This window comes from Ictidomys tridecemlineatus, chromosome 11 (genome assembly GCF_052094955.1).
Source record: "Ictidomys tridecemlineatus isolate mIctTri1 chromosome 11, mIctTri1.hap1, whole genome shotgun sequence".
Lineage (NCBI taxonomy): Eukaryota > Metazoa > Chordata > Mammalia > Rodentia > Sciuridae > Ictidomys > Ictidomys tridecemlineatus.
The window spans coordinates 133,070,787-133,083,918 of NC_135487.1; the positions used below are offsets into that span (position 1 = coordinate 133,070,787).

At 41.1% G+C, this 13,132-nt stretch overlaps 2 protein-coding genes across 37 annotated transcripts in view; one reads left to right on the forward strand and one right to left on the reverse strand.

Annotated features, from left to right (window-relative positions):
* Nucleotides 1-13,132, forward strand: part of Fmo5 (flavin containing dimethylaniline monoxygenase 5) — a 54,347-nt gene that overhangs the window by 21,673 nt on the left and 19,542 nt on the right. For all 12 annotated transcript variants that reach the window (XR_013428352.1, XR_013428353.1, XR_013428351.1 and 9 more), the window contains 5 exons: nucleotides 689-877; nucleotides 2,730-2,892; nucleotides 4,303-4,445; nucleotides 8,164-8,363; nucleotides 11,979-12,331. Coding sequence is in view for 9 of the 12 variants with exons in the window: in XM_078027731.1 (XP_077883857.1) it covers nucleotides 689-877; nucleotides 2,730-2,892; nucleotides 4,303-4,445; nucleotides 8,164-8,363; nucleotides 11,979-12,331 (1,048 nt within the window). In the remaining 3 variants the exon portion in view is untranslated. The remainder of the gene's footprint in view (nucleotides 1-688; nucleotides 878-2,729; nucleotides 2,893-4,302; nucleotides 4,446-8,163; nucleotides 8,364-11,978; nucleotides 12,332-13,132) is intronic.
* Nucleotides 4,860-13,132, reverse strand: part of LOC110597299 (uncharacterized) — a 64,499-nt gene continuing 56,226 nt past the window's right edge. For 7 of the 25 annotated variants that reach the window (XR_013428349.1, XR_013428346.1, XR_013428348.1 and 4 more), the window contains 5 exons: nucleotides 12,876-13,043; nucleotides 12,515-12,673; nucleotides 11,904-12,100; nucleotides 5,505-11,800; nucleotides 4,860-5,066 (listed from right to left, as the gene is read on the reverse strand). The gene's annotated coding sequence lies outside the window, so the exon portion shown is untranslated. The remainder of the gene's footprint in view (nucleotides 5,067-5,504; nucleotides 11,801-11,903; nucleotides 12,101-12,514; nucleotides 12,674-12,875; nucleotides 13,044-13,132) is intronic. The other 18 variants (XR_013428350.1, XM_078027707.1, XM_078027722.1 and 15 more) reach the window with 17 other exon arrangements.

Sequence of the window (13,132 nt, forward strand, 5' to 3'; positions counted from 1 at the left end):
AGGAATAGAAGCCAATGAGCAGTGGAGTAACGGGATGTTCTTTGTATTCAGCAGGATACCTGTGGAATAGTGTCAAGGACAGATTGTACTTCACGTTGAGATACTGTAACATAACTAAACCACTCGGAGATTTGGGGATGTTTTAAGTTACTATTAACTAATACAAACTTAATTAAATAATAATTAATTTAAATAATATGAAGTGGTATCTTTTTGCATTTGACTTTTATATTATTCCACAATTTTCCTTTAAAAGTTTCAAAAATGAGATAGATGTCTCATTCACATTGTTTTGAAATAATTTTTATTCATTTCATTAATTTGTTATGTTTTATGTGAAATTTGCTTTTTCTATGCATTCCTTTCTCAATTCAATCTGACATACATTTACTAAACATTTTTTGAGGGCTATTTGTAATTTTAGATACTCTGGAAAAAAGCATGACTACAATTTAAAGTCATTCAGTGCCATTTCGACTGTATCCTGTTGGTCCAAACAAGTCATAAAGATAACTGAGATTCAAGGGGAAGGAACTACACAGGGGCACAAGAACAGGGGGAGGTGTGGAGGCCATGCATGTGTGTCATTTGTTTGAATTGTCATTTATTTCAGGAAATTTCTTCAACTATTCATTGGCTATTTTATAAATCATGAAATTAATTCTCAAGTTGTTCTTATTTACTACAGGAAAACCCTGAAGAAGGAAGAGCCAGTATCTACAAATCAGTGATCATCAACACTTCTAAGGAGATGATGTGCTTCAGTGACTACCCCGTCCCGGATCATTACCCTAACTTCATGCACAATTCCCAGATCCTAGAGTACTTCAGGATGTATGCCAAGGACTTCGACCTTTTAAAGTATATCCAGTTCAAGGTAGGCAGTTTGTGGGTGTCTTGGTGTGAAGTTGTTCGTCAAGTAGGTGGAGAGCGTGGTTTCATTAACCAGTAGCACATGTAAATACTGGAGCGATATGCTCAAGACCCCACTCTGGGTTTCCTCTCTCTGAAACGCCCATGGAAAGCTCTCTTTTACATATTCTGGCTGCAGATTCAGAAAGATACCTGCCAGAGTGTTTCCATTGCCTTCATTCCACACTCCCTGCTTACAATCAAGGAGATGAGGGGATGAATAAGTGTGGGAACTTGAAACCCTCCTGTCCCACAACCTGTCCACTCCTGCTTAATTCTTTTACACTCTCTGAAGCACTTTCCAATATGTTATTTTATGTGATCATCACAACCTGGTGAAGTACTTAGTGACTGGGAAGTTATTGAGGAAGCAAAGGAGTTGAATCGGGTGGAGAGAGTAGAATATTGAAGTGGGAAACAAAGTCCTGAATTCTGGCCCTTGTTCTTGCCCCTCATTAGTGACCTAAGACCAGTAATTTCTCAACTTGAACTTATCTTGATTCTCTTTTCTGTGAAAGAAGATGGTTGTACTGTATGAGGTTCCTTCCTTCTCTAAAGTCTGCTGTGACTTTCCCGTAGTTTATAACCATGGCCATATTACATCACCTGGCCCAGAGCCCAAACCTTCCACCTTTTTGTTTAGCAACAATAACAAAGTGGCAACGTCTGGTGACAATTTCCAAAGCCACTTATTCATAGCCCAGTGGTGCCTCTCTTCACTTGTTTAGGTGACACTTGTTGAACAAGTTTGTCACTGTACTAAGCAGTGATGATGCAAAGACAGAAGCCGTAACTTAACAGTCTACATCAAGGACGCAGAAAAATGAAGGAAATTGTTATCATACATAGAAGGAACAAGCCAAGTGGCGAGTACCATGGAGGCTACACCTGCAGCTCAGAAGGGGGATGTTTAGCCATCAGGGCCGAGGAGTCAAGTTCCAGGAAAGGTTTTTGGAGAAGACAGTGTCCAAGCCAAGTCTTCAGTAGGAAGCAGTCTTCAGATGAAGAAGGAATAAAAGGGTGACCAAGTAGAAGCACCAGCTTGTGTGAAAACACATGGCAGGGACTGGAAATGGCACCGGACGGTTGACGCCTAGACAGTGCTCCTGTCAGTCACCAAGACATCAAGCCAGACCCTAGAAGCACACGGGAATGCATTCTTGACGTTTCCCTGGCTGGGCAGAGTCACCTATATTTATTGTTTTTTTTTTTTGAAAAGCTAAAAATTATTCCACTGACTACTCTATCTCACAACCTATTTCTTTAGAATAACTTATGAAGTGGGCATATTTACAAGGCAGAGATTCCTTTACAGAAAATAAGAGCCACTGAGATAGGTTCCTGCTCTAACAGGAAAGGTAGCCTCATAGTCACAAGTTTAAGTCCAGCCAAAGAGAACAGGACTTGGGAGTAAGAAGACATCAGAGAGTTTGGGGAGTCTGGGGTTAGAGGGGGGACAGGTGTTTAGTGCAGAGTGCCACAGAAGTACAGGAGAAATCCAGGCTTTTTCAGGTGCTACCATGCCTCAAGGTAGAGACTAAGAGTCCTACCAATTTCTACCTTTCTAGAAGCAGAGGAGAGTACATTGGTCTGTCCACTCTGCTTACTTTGTCTGCCTTATGGTTTCTCACTCAGACCACGGCCCCAGACAAGGCTGTTCTTTGTGGAGTATGAAAATCAAGCATTCCTGCAAGCACCCTAATGATGAGATGGCACTGTGGTACCAGCCCGTGGGGTAACAGGAAAAGCCATGTCAGGGCTGATATCCACTGTGCAGGCTGTGGTTAAGTGCCCAGTGTATGTCACTTTTCTTTCAGACCACTGTGTGCAGTGTGAAGAAGCGGCCTGATTTCTCTACTTCAGGACAATGGGAGGTGGTCACCGAGTGTGAAGGGAAAAAGGAGGTTGATGTCTTTGATGGAGTCATGGTTTGCACTGGCCATCACACTAACGCTCACTTGCCCCTGGAAAGCTTTCCAGGTGAGTGACCTTCCAGGAAGGAGGCGACCCTGGAGCCAGGCCTGGGACCCTGAGGAATAGAAGGGTTGTGGTCTGAGTGATTTTTACCTTGGGGTGGAGTAAGACCCTCATTAGGCATGTTCCCTTGAGGATGGAATAACCTGTGTCATCGCCATTTGGGGACTAGAGTTAATGGTGATTTTAGAGTTTAGAGGTCTGAGAACAATCATGCCACCACATAATGACATTTCAGGCAAGGTTGGAGTACATATAGAAGGATGATCCCATGAGATGATGAGGGCACTGGAAGTCTTCTATTGCTGAGTAGTGTCCTGACCAGCACCACACCGCGGTGACACTGATGCACAAAGCCCTGTGTGCGGTCCATTGTGCAAGGTCACAGCCCATACAATTGTGTGTGTGCTACGTGATACTGACAAACAACTGTGTCGTGGTTTATGTATTACATTTCTCTTAGTGTGTGCTCCTACGACTTCTAGGAAACTTTACTGTACAACTGTCTGCCATGTCACCAGCAATAGCTTCACAGGCCTCCTGTTTATTGTGGGTCTTGATGGCATCATATACTGAGGGACTGGCCCATACAATATGGGCTGTGTGAGTACTCTGTGATTTTTTCACAATGATGAGACCAAAATTACAGTAACATTTTCAGAATGTATATATTTCTTTCAAGTGGCACATGATTGTATTTAGTTTCATAATGACTTTGGTTTTCTTTTTTATTTTTAATTAATTAATTTATTTTAATTAGGTATATATGACTGCAGAATGCATTTTGATTCATTGTACAGTACAACTTTTCATTTCTCTGGTTGCATATGATGTAGCATCACACCATGTGCAGCCACACATGTACCTCGGGTAATGATGTCCATCTCATTCCACCATGTTTCCTTAGGATCAAAAAAGAAGACCGTGAAGCTCTTACTCAGTATTGGTTCAGATATGGAATTTCTCAGTAATTGAGGAAACAAACAAATATTGAGTTTCTAATGCTTAAATGAAAGCTTGAATAATTTAGTTTCAATTTGGGGCCTGAACTTTTTTTTTTTTTTAGAAAACGTACTTTATGTATCTCCTAGAGTATACAAAAACATATATACTCTAATTGAACTGGGAGTATGTAACTAAGGGAATGAAAGACAAAAGAGAATGGCAGCAGTTTGAATTTGTGGGTCTACAAATCCAAAATACAAACTACTTATGGTACAGGAATCACAAATTACTATTCCAAGGCTATGGAAGAAAAAAATAAGCCAAAGTATTCAAGAAGACAAAAGTAGCTGAATAAAGGGAGAATATGTGGAGAATACATGCTTCAACTTTAAATTCTACAAAAGAAAGATTTTACAAATGATATCCAACTTATAAACTATCATCCAATAATTATTTTCCGTTCTCTTGCAGGAATTGAGAAGTTCAAAGGACAGTATTTCCACAGTCGAGACTATAAAAACCCCGAGGCATTTGCTGGAAAAAGAGTCATCATAATTGGCATTGGGAATTCCGGAGGGGATCTGGCTGTAGATATCAGCCACACAGCCAAGCAGGTTTGAGCCGTTCTATGTGCAGCCTCACCCAGGAGATAGGCCCACTAGTGCCGGTGGCAAATACAGGCCTTGGTCTCATGCCTCCGTTGGCATTATGATGGGTGCTACTGGAGAGGCGCCGTTAGGGTTGGGTTCCATTACTCACTTGGCTTCGTACTAAGGAGTAAGTGCACGGCTTCAGGGTGCACCCACAATCCCAGTTGGCCTTTCCCTGGCTTTGAGGAAGCCGAGTATTGCTGGAAGAGGTTGTGAGAGTGCAACAGTGACAGTGTGGATCGTCCACTGGCCAGAAGAAATGTGTTCATATACACATGTGGACAGCACACTGTGGTCGTTGAAAACTTTTCATTAACAGGATGGTGGGTGAATTTCCTTTTTGCCCCCCAAATGGTAAAAAAAGAAACAATCTAAATCTTTCCAAAAACAATGTCGACATCAGCATAAAGAGTGTCTGTGTAGTAGCTTATGTGACAGCTTGTGCCAGCTGTTGCCTGCAGTTAGGTAGCACAGAAGGAGAGTCACTCCAAATCAAGTTCTGTCTCCTTGGTTTTTTGTTTTGTTTGTTTTGGTTTCTGTATCATAGATTTTGAGCTTTGAAGAAACTGTCTTCACTGTAAAATCCTAGAAAAAGGCATGTCATTATTACATTTTTTTGTCTTCATTGAATCATAACTTTATTAGCAATAGGTAAATGCCTGGTTGTTCTTCAGTAACTTTAATTATGCTATGCTTCTCTAATACTATGGGGTTGTGCTCAGTGGTAGAGCACTTGCCTAGCATGCATGAGGCACCACATACAAATAAACAAATAAAATAAAGGTATTGTGTCCATCTACAACTAAAAAAATATTTTTAAAAAACCCACAGGCTTAATGACACAATTTTGTTAAATGACCCTTGTCCAGCAACGTGTTTCCAATAACTTCTCAGTACTATTTTCATCTATCAATATATAAGTGATCTCATATGTTATTCCATGAATTAATTCCACAAACACTTATTAGGAAGTAATTATATAAACAAGAAAGAGTAAAAAACACACGTGGTTGAAGGATGTACCTTGTAAGTAGTGGGGATCCATGCAAAAGTCTTCTTTCATATCTTGGCTTGTCGAGTGGTCATTTCTAAGGGAGCTGATCTAACCTGCATTGTGGAATTAAAATTTCCCAGGAACAAAATATTCAGGGTGTGGAGATAAGGCAGCCATGTTTGTGAGAAAGTCCTGGGAAAACAGCAAAATCACATCTGCATAGGGGGCAACCCTCCCAGCACTAATGCAAACTGAAGAAATTTAATTGCTGAGTTCTAGCTTTTTGCTTTACGTATTAAAATGTATAAAAGAGAAATTTGGGGAGTCAAAATTTGCAAGTGGATCTATTAATCTCAGTGCATAAGGAAACTTTGGTATGACCCTTGTGGTATGATGATTTTGTGAAAGCATCCCTTTCTCGTCAGGTTGATTTCATACACGATTATATTGACTTAACCATTTTTCTTATGTTTTTCTTATAAGCCAGATTTATAAATATTTTGTTTGCTTAAAATAAGTGGTAGAGTGCTTGCCTAGTATGCGTGAGGCATTGATGGAAAAGCTAAAATAAATATGACAGCCATTAAGCATTTATTCAGTGTTTATGGTATGCCACACTTTTCTATAAAAATCATCACAGCGGTCTTGGGATGGATGTGTTGTAACTATCTCATCGATAGGGAACCTTTTAATCAAGGCTATAAGCTTCACCCTAAATCATGTGGATCCCAAGACCATGCAGGTACTTCCACTGTGACAGGTAAAAGCACCTAACTCTGATAGTGCTGAAGGTTCCTCTCTGTGAGGATATATGTGTGAAGTAAAGAATCACACTTTGTAGACAGGTGTCTTTTTACATGAGAGCTTAAGACTATGAAACAATATACTTATTTACCGTAAAAACTTATTTACCAGAAACTTCTTCCGGGGTTGTGTAAAGTTGAAAATGTCCTGATACCTCTGCCAGGTAACTGAATATCAGCCTTAATCCGTTCTGAACATGTACATTTAGCCAGGAAAGAACAAAGAAGTACTGAACAATCTCCTGTAGTTCTACTAGCAATCTTTATTTTCTCCTATTCAATAATCAATAGAACATCTCTTAACAGGATTTAGAATTGGTCAGATGTGCATTGAAACGTCAGTTTGCCTGTTAATAGCTATATGATCTTTGGCAAATTTTTCATCTTCCCGATGTCCCTCACCCATAAAATGAGGATGATACTGGCTTCCTCAAGGGGTTGTTGTGTTAACATTGTAAAATGGTTAGTGTCTCATGCCTGTAATGTCAGCTACTCAGGAAGCTAAGGCAGGAAGTTTGCAAATTTGAGGCCAACCTGAACAACTTAGAGAGACCCTATATCAAAGTAAAATAAGAATTTTTTTTTAAAAAAAAAGGGCTAAGGATGTAGCTCTGTGGTAGTGCCTTTGCTAAGCATGCATTCGGCCTGAGTTTGATCCCCAGCTCCTCAGAAAAAAAGAATACAAAGGACTTAGTACACGGAATTACAGGTCACAAGTCCCAGTAAAGGAAAGTAATGATGATGTGCTGGGGAGACGGAGAGGTGCAGGCTAACCCTCCCACTGTGGAGAGCACCATTGGACACAACTGGAGAGACAGATTATGACACAGAAAGCTTCACATCATATAAATGATATAAATGGTAAATCATAGTTCATAACAATGCAACAATGTCAAAGACAAAAAGACTGGAGTTTTGGGCTAAATGATCTCCAGTTTTATCATTACATGATTTTTTGGGGGTGAGGGTACTGGGGATTGAACCTGTTACAGTTAAAACACTGTCCCGGGGATTCACAAATTGACCCAGACCACTCATATATAATTGAATCAAGCCTTTATTGAAGCACACCAGTGGCAACTGGCCGAACATAAAGCTGTTCCCCTGATCAGCCCCAGACAATTGCAGGGGCACTCCATATAGGCCTGAAAACCACACCAGGGATGTTTGGGGATCCAGCCAGGTTACAGAAGTGGGAGAGTGCAGTCAGGCCACCCCAGTTACAGAAGCAAAGCCCCATCAGGTAGTTCCGTGTTCTTAAGGATTTCTATAGCAAAAGGAAAATAACATCGTGTGCTAGGCATGACCTCTCTACTTGGCATGGTGGTTTTACAAACTGGAGCCGCTTGGGCTTGACTGTCACAGACGCAGGGGCACTTAACCACTGAGCCATGTCCCCAGCACCCCCCGCTTTTTTTTTTTTTTAAGATGGACACAATATCTTTTTACTTTATTTATTTTTATGTGATGGAGAGAATCAAACCCAGTGCCTCACACATGCCAGGCAAGTGCTCTGCCACTGAGCCACAAGCCCAGCCCCTATTCCATGAGTTTTAATGAGTCCATAGGTGGTAAGTGCTAGCGAAGTTCAGAAGAAGAGAGCATTACCAACCTGAAAGGTCAGTGTTTCCTGTGTGGTTCTCATGGAGGACGCGGACTTGATCTGGATCTTGCACATGAATGGGCGCATTGGCTGTGAACAGAAGTGCAGGGCTGGACAGCAGCAGGGCATGTTCTAGGACGGCGTTGGGGAAGGGAAATTTAAAAAGATTGTACAGAACTAAAGCGCCACACTAGTGAGTATGAACTTAATGGTGAAGAAAGTGAGCGTGCTTCCGAGTGTGAGCCAGAATGACAACAGGAAACCATGTTTCCCACGCCTTAGGTGTTCCTCAGCACCAGGAGAGGCGCGTGGATCCTGAATCGCGTAGCGGACCGTGGATATCCTTTTGATGTGGCACACCTTTCTCGACTTCAGCATCGTTTATCAAAGATATGCGGTCAAGCATTGACCAATGCATATTTGGAAAAACGTCTGAATCAAAGATTTGATCATGAAATGTTTGGCCTGAAGCCTAAACACAGGTATGTGCTCAGATGGGAATGGGGTGGTAAAGCCAAGGCCCAAGGACTGTTCACTCAGGCTGACAGCTACCTCCACCCAGACATTAAGGAAACCAGGGAATCTGAAATGCCGCTTTACCTTATCAACCACAGAAGACCAAGACCTGCTGGTCTAAAGTTTGTGTGACTCATTCTCATTGGCATTAGCCATTTCCTTATTCTGTGGGATATCAGTTTTTTTTATATGGTGCCCAACAACAATAAAAAGGTAGTAGGGGGCAGTGCCTCATTCAGTCAGTCAACAAACATGGGGCACCTGTTTGTTGTGAGCAAGGCATTATGTTGGGCATGAAATACAGAGAGAAAGACATAATAATAAAAATAATACCTTGCCTTTTTCAAAGACATTTTAAAGTTAAGCACAGTAATGAGTGTGTGTGTGTGTGTGTGTGTGTGTGTGTGTGTGTGTGTGTAATCTCATTTAATCCTCCAAACGGCCCTATGGGTTGGTGCCATTTTTATATCCATTTTATAGACATAAAAAATCAAAACTTAGAGAAACTAAGTCATTTGCCCAAGATCAACATGAGTAACAGATGGAAGACTTCAGAAAAGGTCTTACGTTAGTATACAAATGAGAAGACAGACAAGGGAACATGACAGAGAGATGCACAGATGCAGTGGAGCAGAGGGTGGGCTCTCATGCAGAGGGGGGCGTGTGAAAGCCTCCTGGGTACTGACTCTGCGTGACTTCTCTCTCCAGCCTTGTGTTTTTGGAAATGTTCACGTCTTCAGAAAAGTCATATCTTTTACCTAGATTCACCTGTCATAGAGTTTGCTATATTTTCTTTTTATCTCCTTCCTCATGGAAGATAGATCCAAACAATATGTAGCATATACACATACTTAAGGACATATCTTTTTTCTGAAAGTAAGTAAAAATCATTAAAACATACCCAAGAAAAAGGGTATTCCCCTACGTGCCATAATACAATGATCACATTTGGGAAATTTAACATTGATAAAATAATTTTCTAAAATGTTGGCACATTCAAATTTCTACAGATATCCCAATAATATTTTCTTTTTTAATTTTGATACTGGGTATTGAACCCAGGGTCACTTTATCACTGAGTTTTTCCCAGCCCTTTTTATTTTTTATTTTGATACAGGGTCTCACTAAGTTGCCTAGGGCCTTGCTAAATTGCTGAGGCTGGCCTAGATCTTGAAATCCTCCTGTCTCAGCCTCCCAAGGGATTACAGGTGTACATCACTGCAACCAACCTAATGGTCTTCTTTATAATAAGTTTTTTTTCTATTCTAAAAAATGTTAATCACATCATTTCATTAGTTGTCATGTCTTTTTTAATCTGAAATACTAATTCTCTATTCCCTTTTTTTGCATACTAGAAATCGAACCCAGGAGTGCTTTACTATTCAGCTACATCCCTAATTCTTTTAATGTTTTTATTTTGAGACAGGTCTCGGCAAGTTAGAGGCCGTCCTCTAACTTGTGGCCCTTCTGCCTCAGCCTCTAGAGTCACTGGGATTGTAGACATGCACCACCATGCCTGGCCATTCATTTTTTTTAAACATGGACTTTTATTCTCCTTCTCCTCTTCTTCCTCCTTTCTTCTTCCTCCTCTCCTCTTCCTATTTCCTCTTCCTCCTCCTCTTTCTTCTTTCTAAGGCATGGTTTTTGTAGACTATCTCTAAATTTTGAGTTGCATTGTATCCTGGCATATGTACTACATTAAGGGATGTTATCTTCTTGGAGAATCCCATCAGGACCCACATGATGCCAGTTTATTTCATATTAATGGTGTAAGATTGTGTGTAAAAAGTGGCATGTACCAGGTTTCTCCAGTACAAAGATAGTTTTCCCCTTGAAATTAATTAGTGGGATGGTACCTGGACACAGTGTTCCCCAACAACTTTTCATTCAATTATTTAAGCATGAATATGTTTTGTAGTTGCAAAACAAATTGAGGTTTTATTGAATAATAAAAGGTAGGCAAATTGGGTCAGCATGTAGCATTCTAATTGTAATATGTTAGAATAGCAAAAGGCACATTACGCCCCGAGACCTGCACATAGCCTGGTATAGCTAGACTATATGGCAAAGCTAGAAGAGTAGTTGAATACATCTCTAGGTCTATCAGGCATGAAACCTTTTGTATGCTCTGCTAAATAAAAAGTATAGGGGGCTGAGGATTTAGCTCGGTGGCAGAGTGCTTGCCTAGAATGCACGAGGCCCTGAGTTCGGCCCTCAGCCCTGGCAGGGGAAAAACAAAAAAGTTTGGAATGAAGACAGCAAATCCATTCAAGTGAATGACGTGTTAAATTTAAGCAAGCAAGTGATGTAATCATAAGTCTATAATAAATCTATTTTAGAATGACCAGGCATGTGTCACTGCACCTGACCCAACAATATTCTTTATACCTTTTTTTTTCTTTTCTAAATCAAGGATCCTAAAATCATGTTTATTTGCCCTTCTTATTCTAAGGCAAATGGTATAGAGGGGAGATGGGGGAGCCCTAAAGACAACTGTGTTGTTCAGGTGAGACAGTTAGTAGACAAAACTATTCTAGGCAGACTTCTTTTTTAAGGGAGGAAGAAAACAGGCTTGGTGAGCAGACAGTAGACAGTTCTGTGGCTTAGGCAACTGTGTGGATGGTGGCGCGCTAGTGAAAAGCAGTAAGTTAGAGAGAAAGATGAAGCCATGAGGCTGGAATGCAGAACACTGTCTTCCTGAAGGTTCGGATCCAAGCAAATTGACTTCCACAGCTCGGGTGTAGTCGGGTGTAGTCGTAAGACACGTGACACTCCTGAGGCTAGGCCAGGAAGACGTGGGGAGAGGGGTCTCGGAGCCTGCTGACCCAAGGTTCAGGAATCAAGACTTGTTTTTACAGACCCAAGATACTGGAAACCTGACTTATTTATTTTGATACCCTTATTCCATGCTGTCTCTAGGTCCAAAGTATCCCAAGAGAGTATAGAAAACTATTTTTACAGAAATTCTAAAATCCTAGGCTGTAGAACATTGGTCAAGTCACTTAACTCTCTAGACCTCAGTTTCTTCACCTATACAACCTGGATAATGACACCTACCCTTCATAGAGTTATGTGACCGCCAAATAACTGAATGCATGGAAATGTAATTTGAACTCTAACTTGCTGTACATGTGTAATTTATTCCACAGTTTGGAAAATGAAAGTCTAAGTCTACCTCTTTGGAATTAGAAATGGGTCAGGACATTAATAGTCAAGTTTTGTCAGACTGATTGATATGTGGACAAGAACGACTGTCCTGTGGCCTTGTGACACCACGGAGCATTACTATCACATGAACAACCACATATGCACTCCTCCGAAAAACTCTTATCCTTCACTTCTCCAATACCTTCCCCTTCAGTGACTTGCAGGGTCCAGCCGTTCAGCCTTGAGCCCTGAAAAGCTGATATAAAGTAAAACTGGTGTAAAGTGGGACTTTCCAAATTCCATGGGTAAACCGAGGGGACACTGTTTAACCACCTCCACCAAAGCAGAAATTTACTTACAGGGTTTATTTCTCTCTCCCCTCTTTCCCGCTCTCGGTCCCTCTCATTTCTCCTTCTCTTCATGGCCACTCACAGAGCTCTGAGCCAGCATCCAACGGTGAATGACGATCTGCCCAACCGCATACTCTCTGGCTTGGTGAAGGTGAAGGGGAACGTGACGGCATTCTCAGAGACCGCTGCCGTATTTGAGGATGGCTCTAGGGAGGATGACATTGATGCTGTTATCTTTGCCACGGGCTACAGCTTCGCCTTTCCTTTTCTGGAAGATTCTATCAAAGTGGTCAAAAATAAGATATCCCTATATAAAAAGGTCTTCCCTCCCAACCTAGAAAAGCCAACTCTTGCAATCATAGGCTTGATTCAGCCCTTAGGAGCCATTATGCCGATTGCAGAGCTCCAAGGACGCTGGGCCACTCAAGTATTTAAAGGTAAGTGACAATAAAAATCCACTCCTTAATTACTTGGTGATGATTGACTATGTTTCTGTGCTTGCTTTTAAATAGCAGTATGTTTGACCAAAATCTTGAGGGTTGCATAATATCTGGCACAAAGTTAGTACCAGAAAACTTATTTTTAAGTGAATCTAAGTAGTAAAATAACCATGGACATACCTTAGAATCACCTGGGTATTTCCCCAGCTTAGGCATGCTTTGATCTCATCCATGGTGATACTTATTCAGTAAATCTGGGAGGGGCAGGCACAAAATTGTTCTCCAGAAGATTCCAATGTGTACTTCAGATTAGAATCCACTCCTCTGAATTTTAGACAACTGGTATGTATTTGGGAAATAAAGAATTTCATCTTTCATTACAGAGAATGTCCAATATAGAAATGGTGCGACTTAATTCATACAATAAGTTAACACCTGGTAGGAGATAATCCAGAATATAAAATATTCAACTTTCAAACCCTCACATCCCTACTACCCCGCGTCCCTGCATGTCCCCCCTTAGAGTTTTGGCCAGGAGTACCTGAGGGAAAACAACGTGGAGCTTTGGGATAGTAGGCGCAGTAGGAGCCAGCAGGTGAGGAGGGTTCCAAAAGGCTTCATTCAAGCCAGCACTGTCTCAGAACCTCGGGACAGTTCTCTAAGTGGTCAGACTACCACCTAAGACATTATAGAGTGAACCTGGAACTCACTGAGTAAGGAGAGAGAAAATGGTTTACGGAACGTGAAAACATATCATTTGAAATACAAATGAAGTTACTGGAGAAGTTTAGGCTAAAG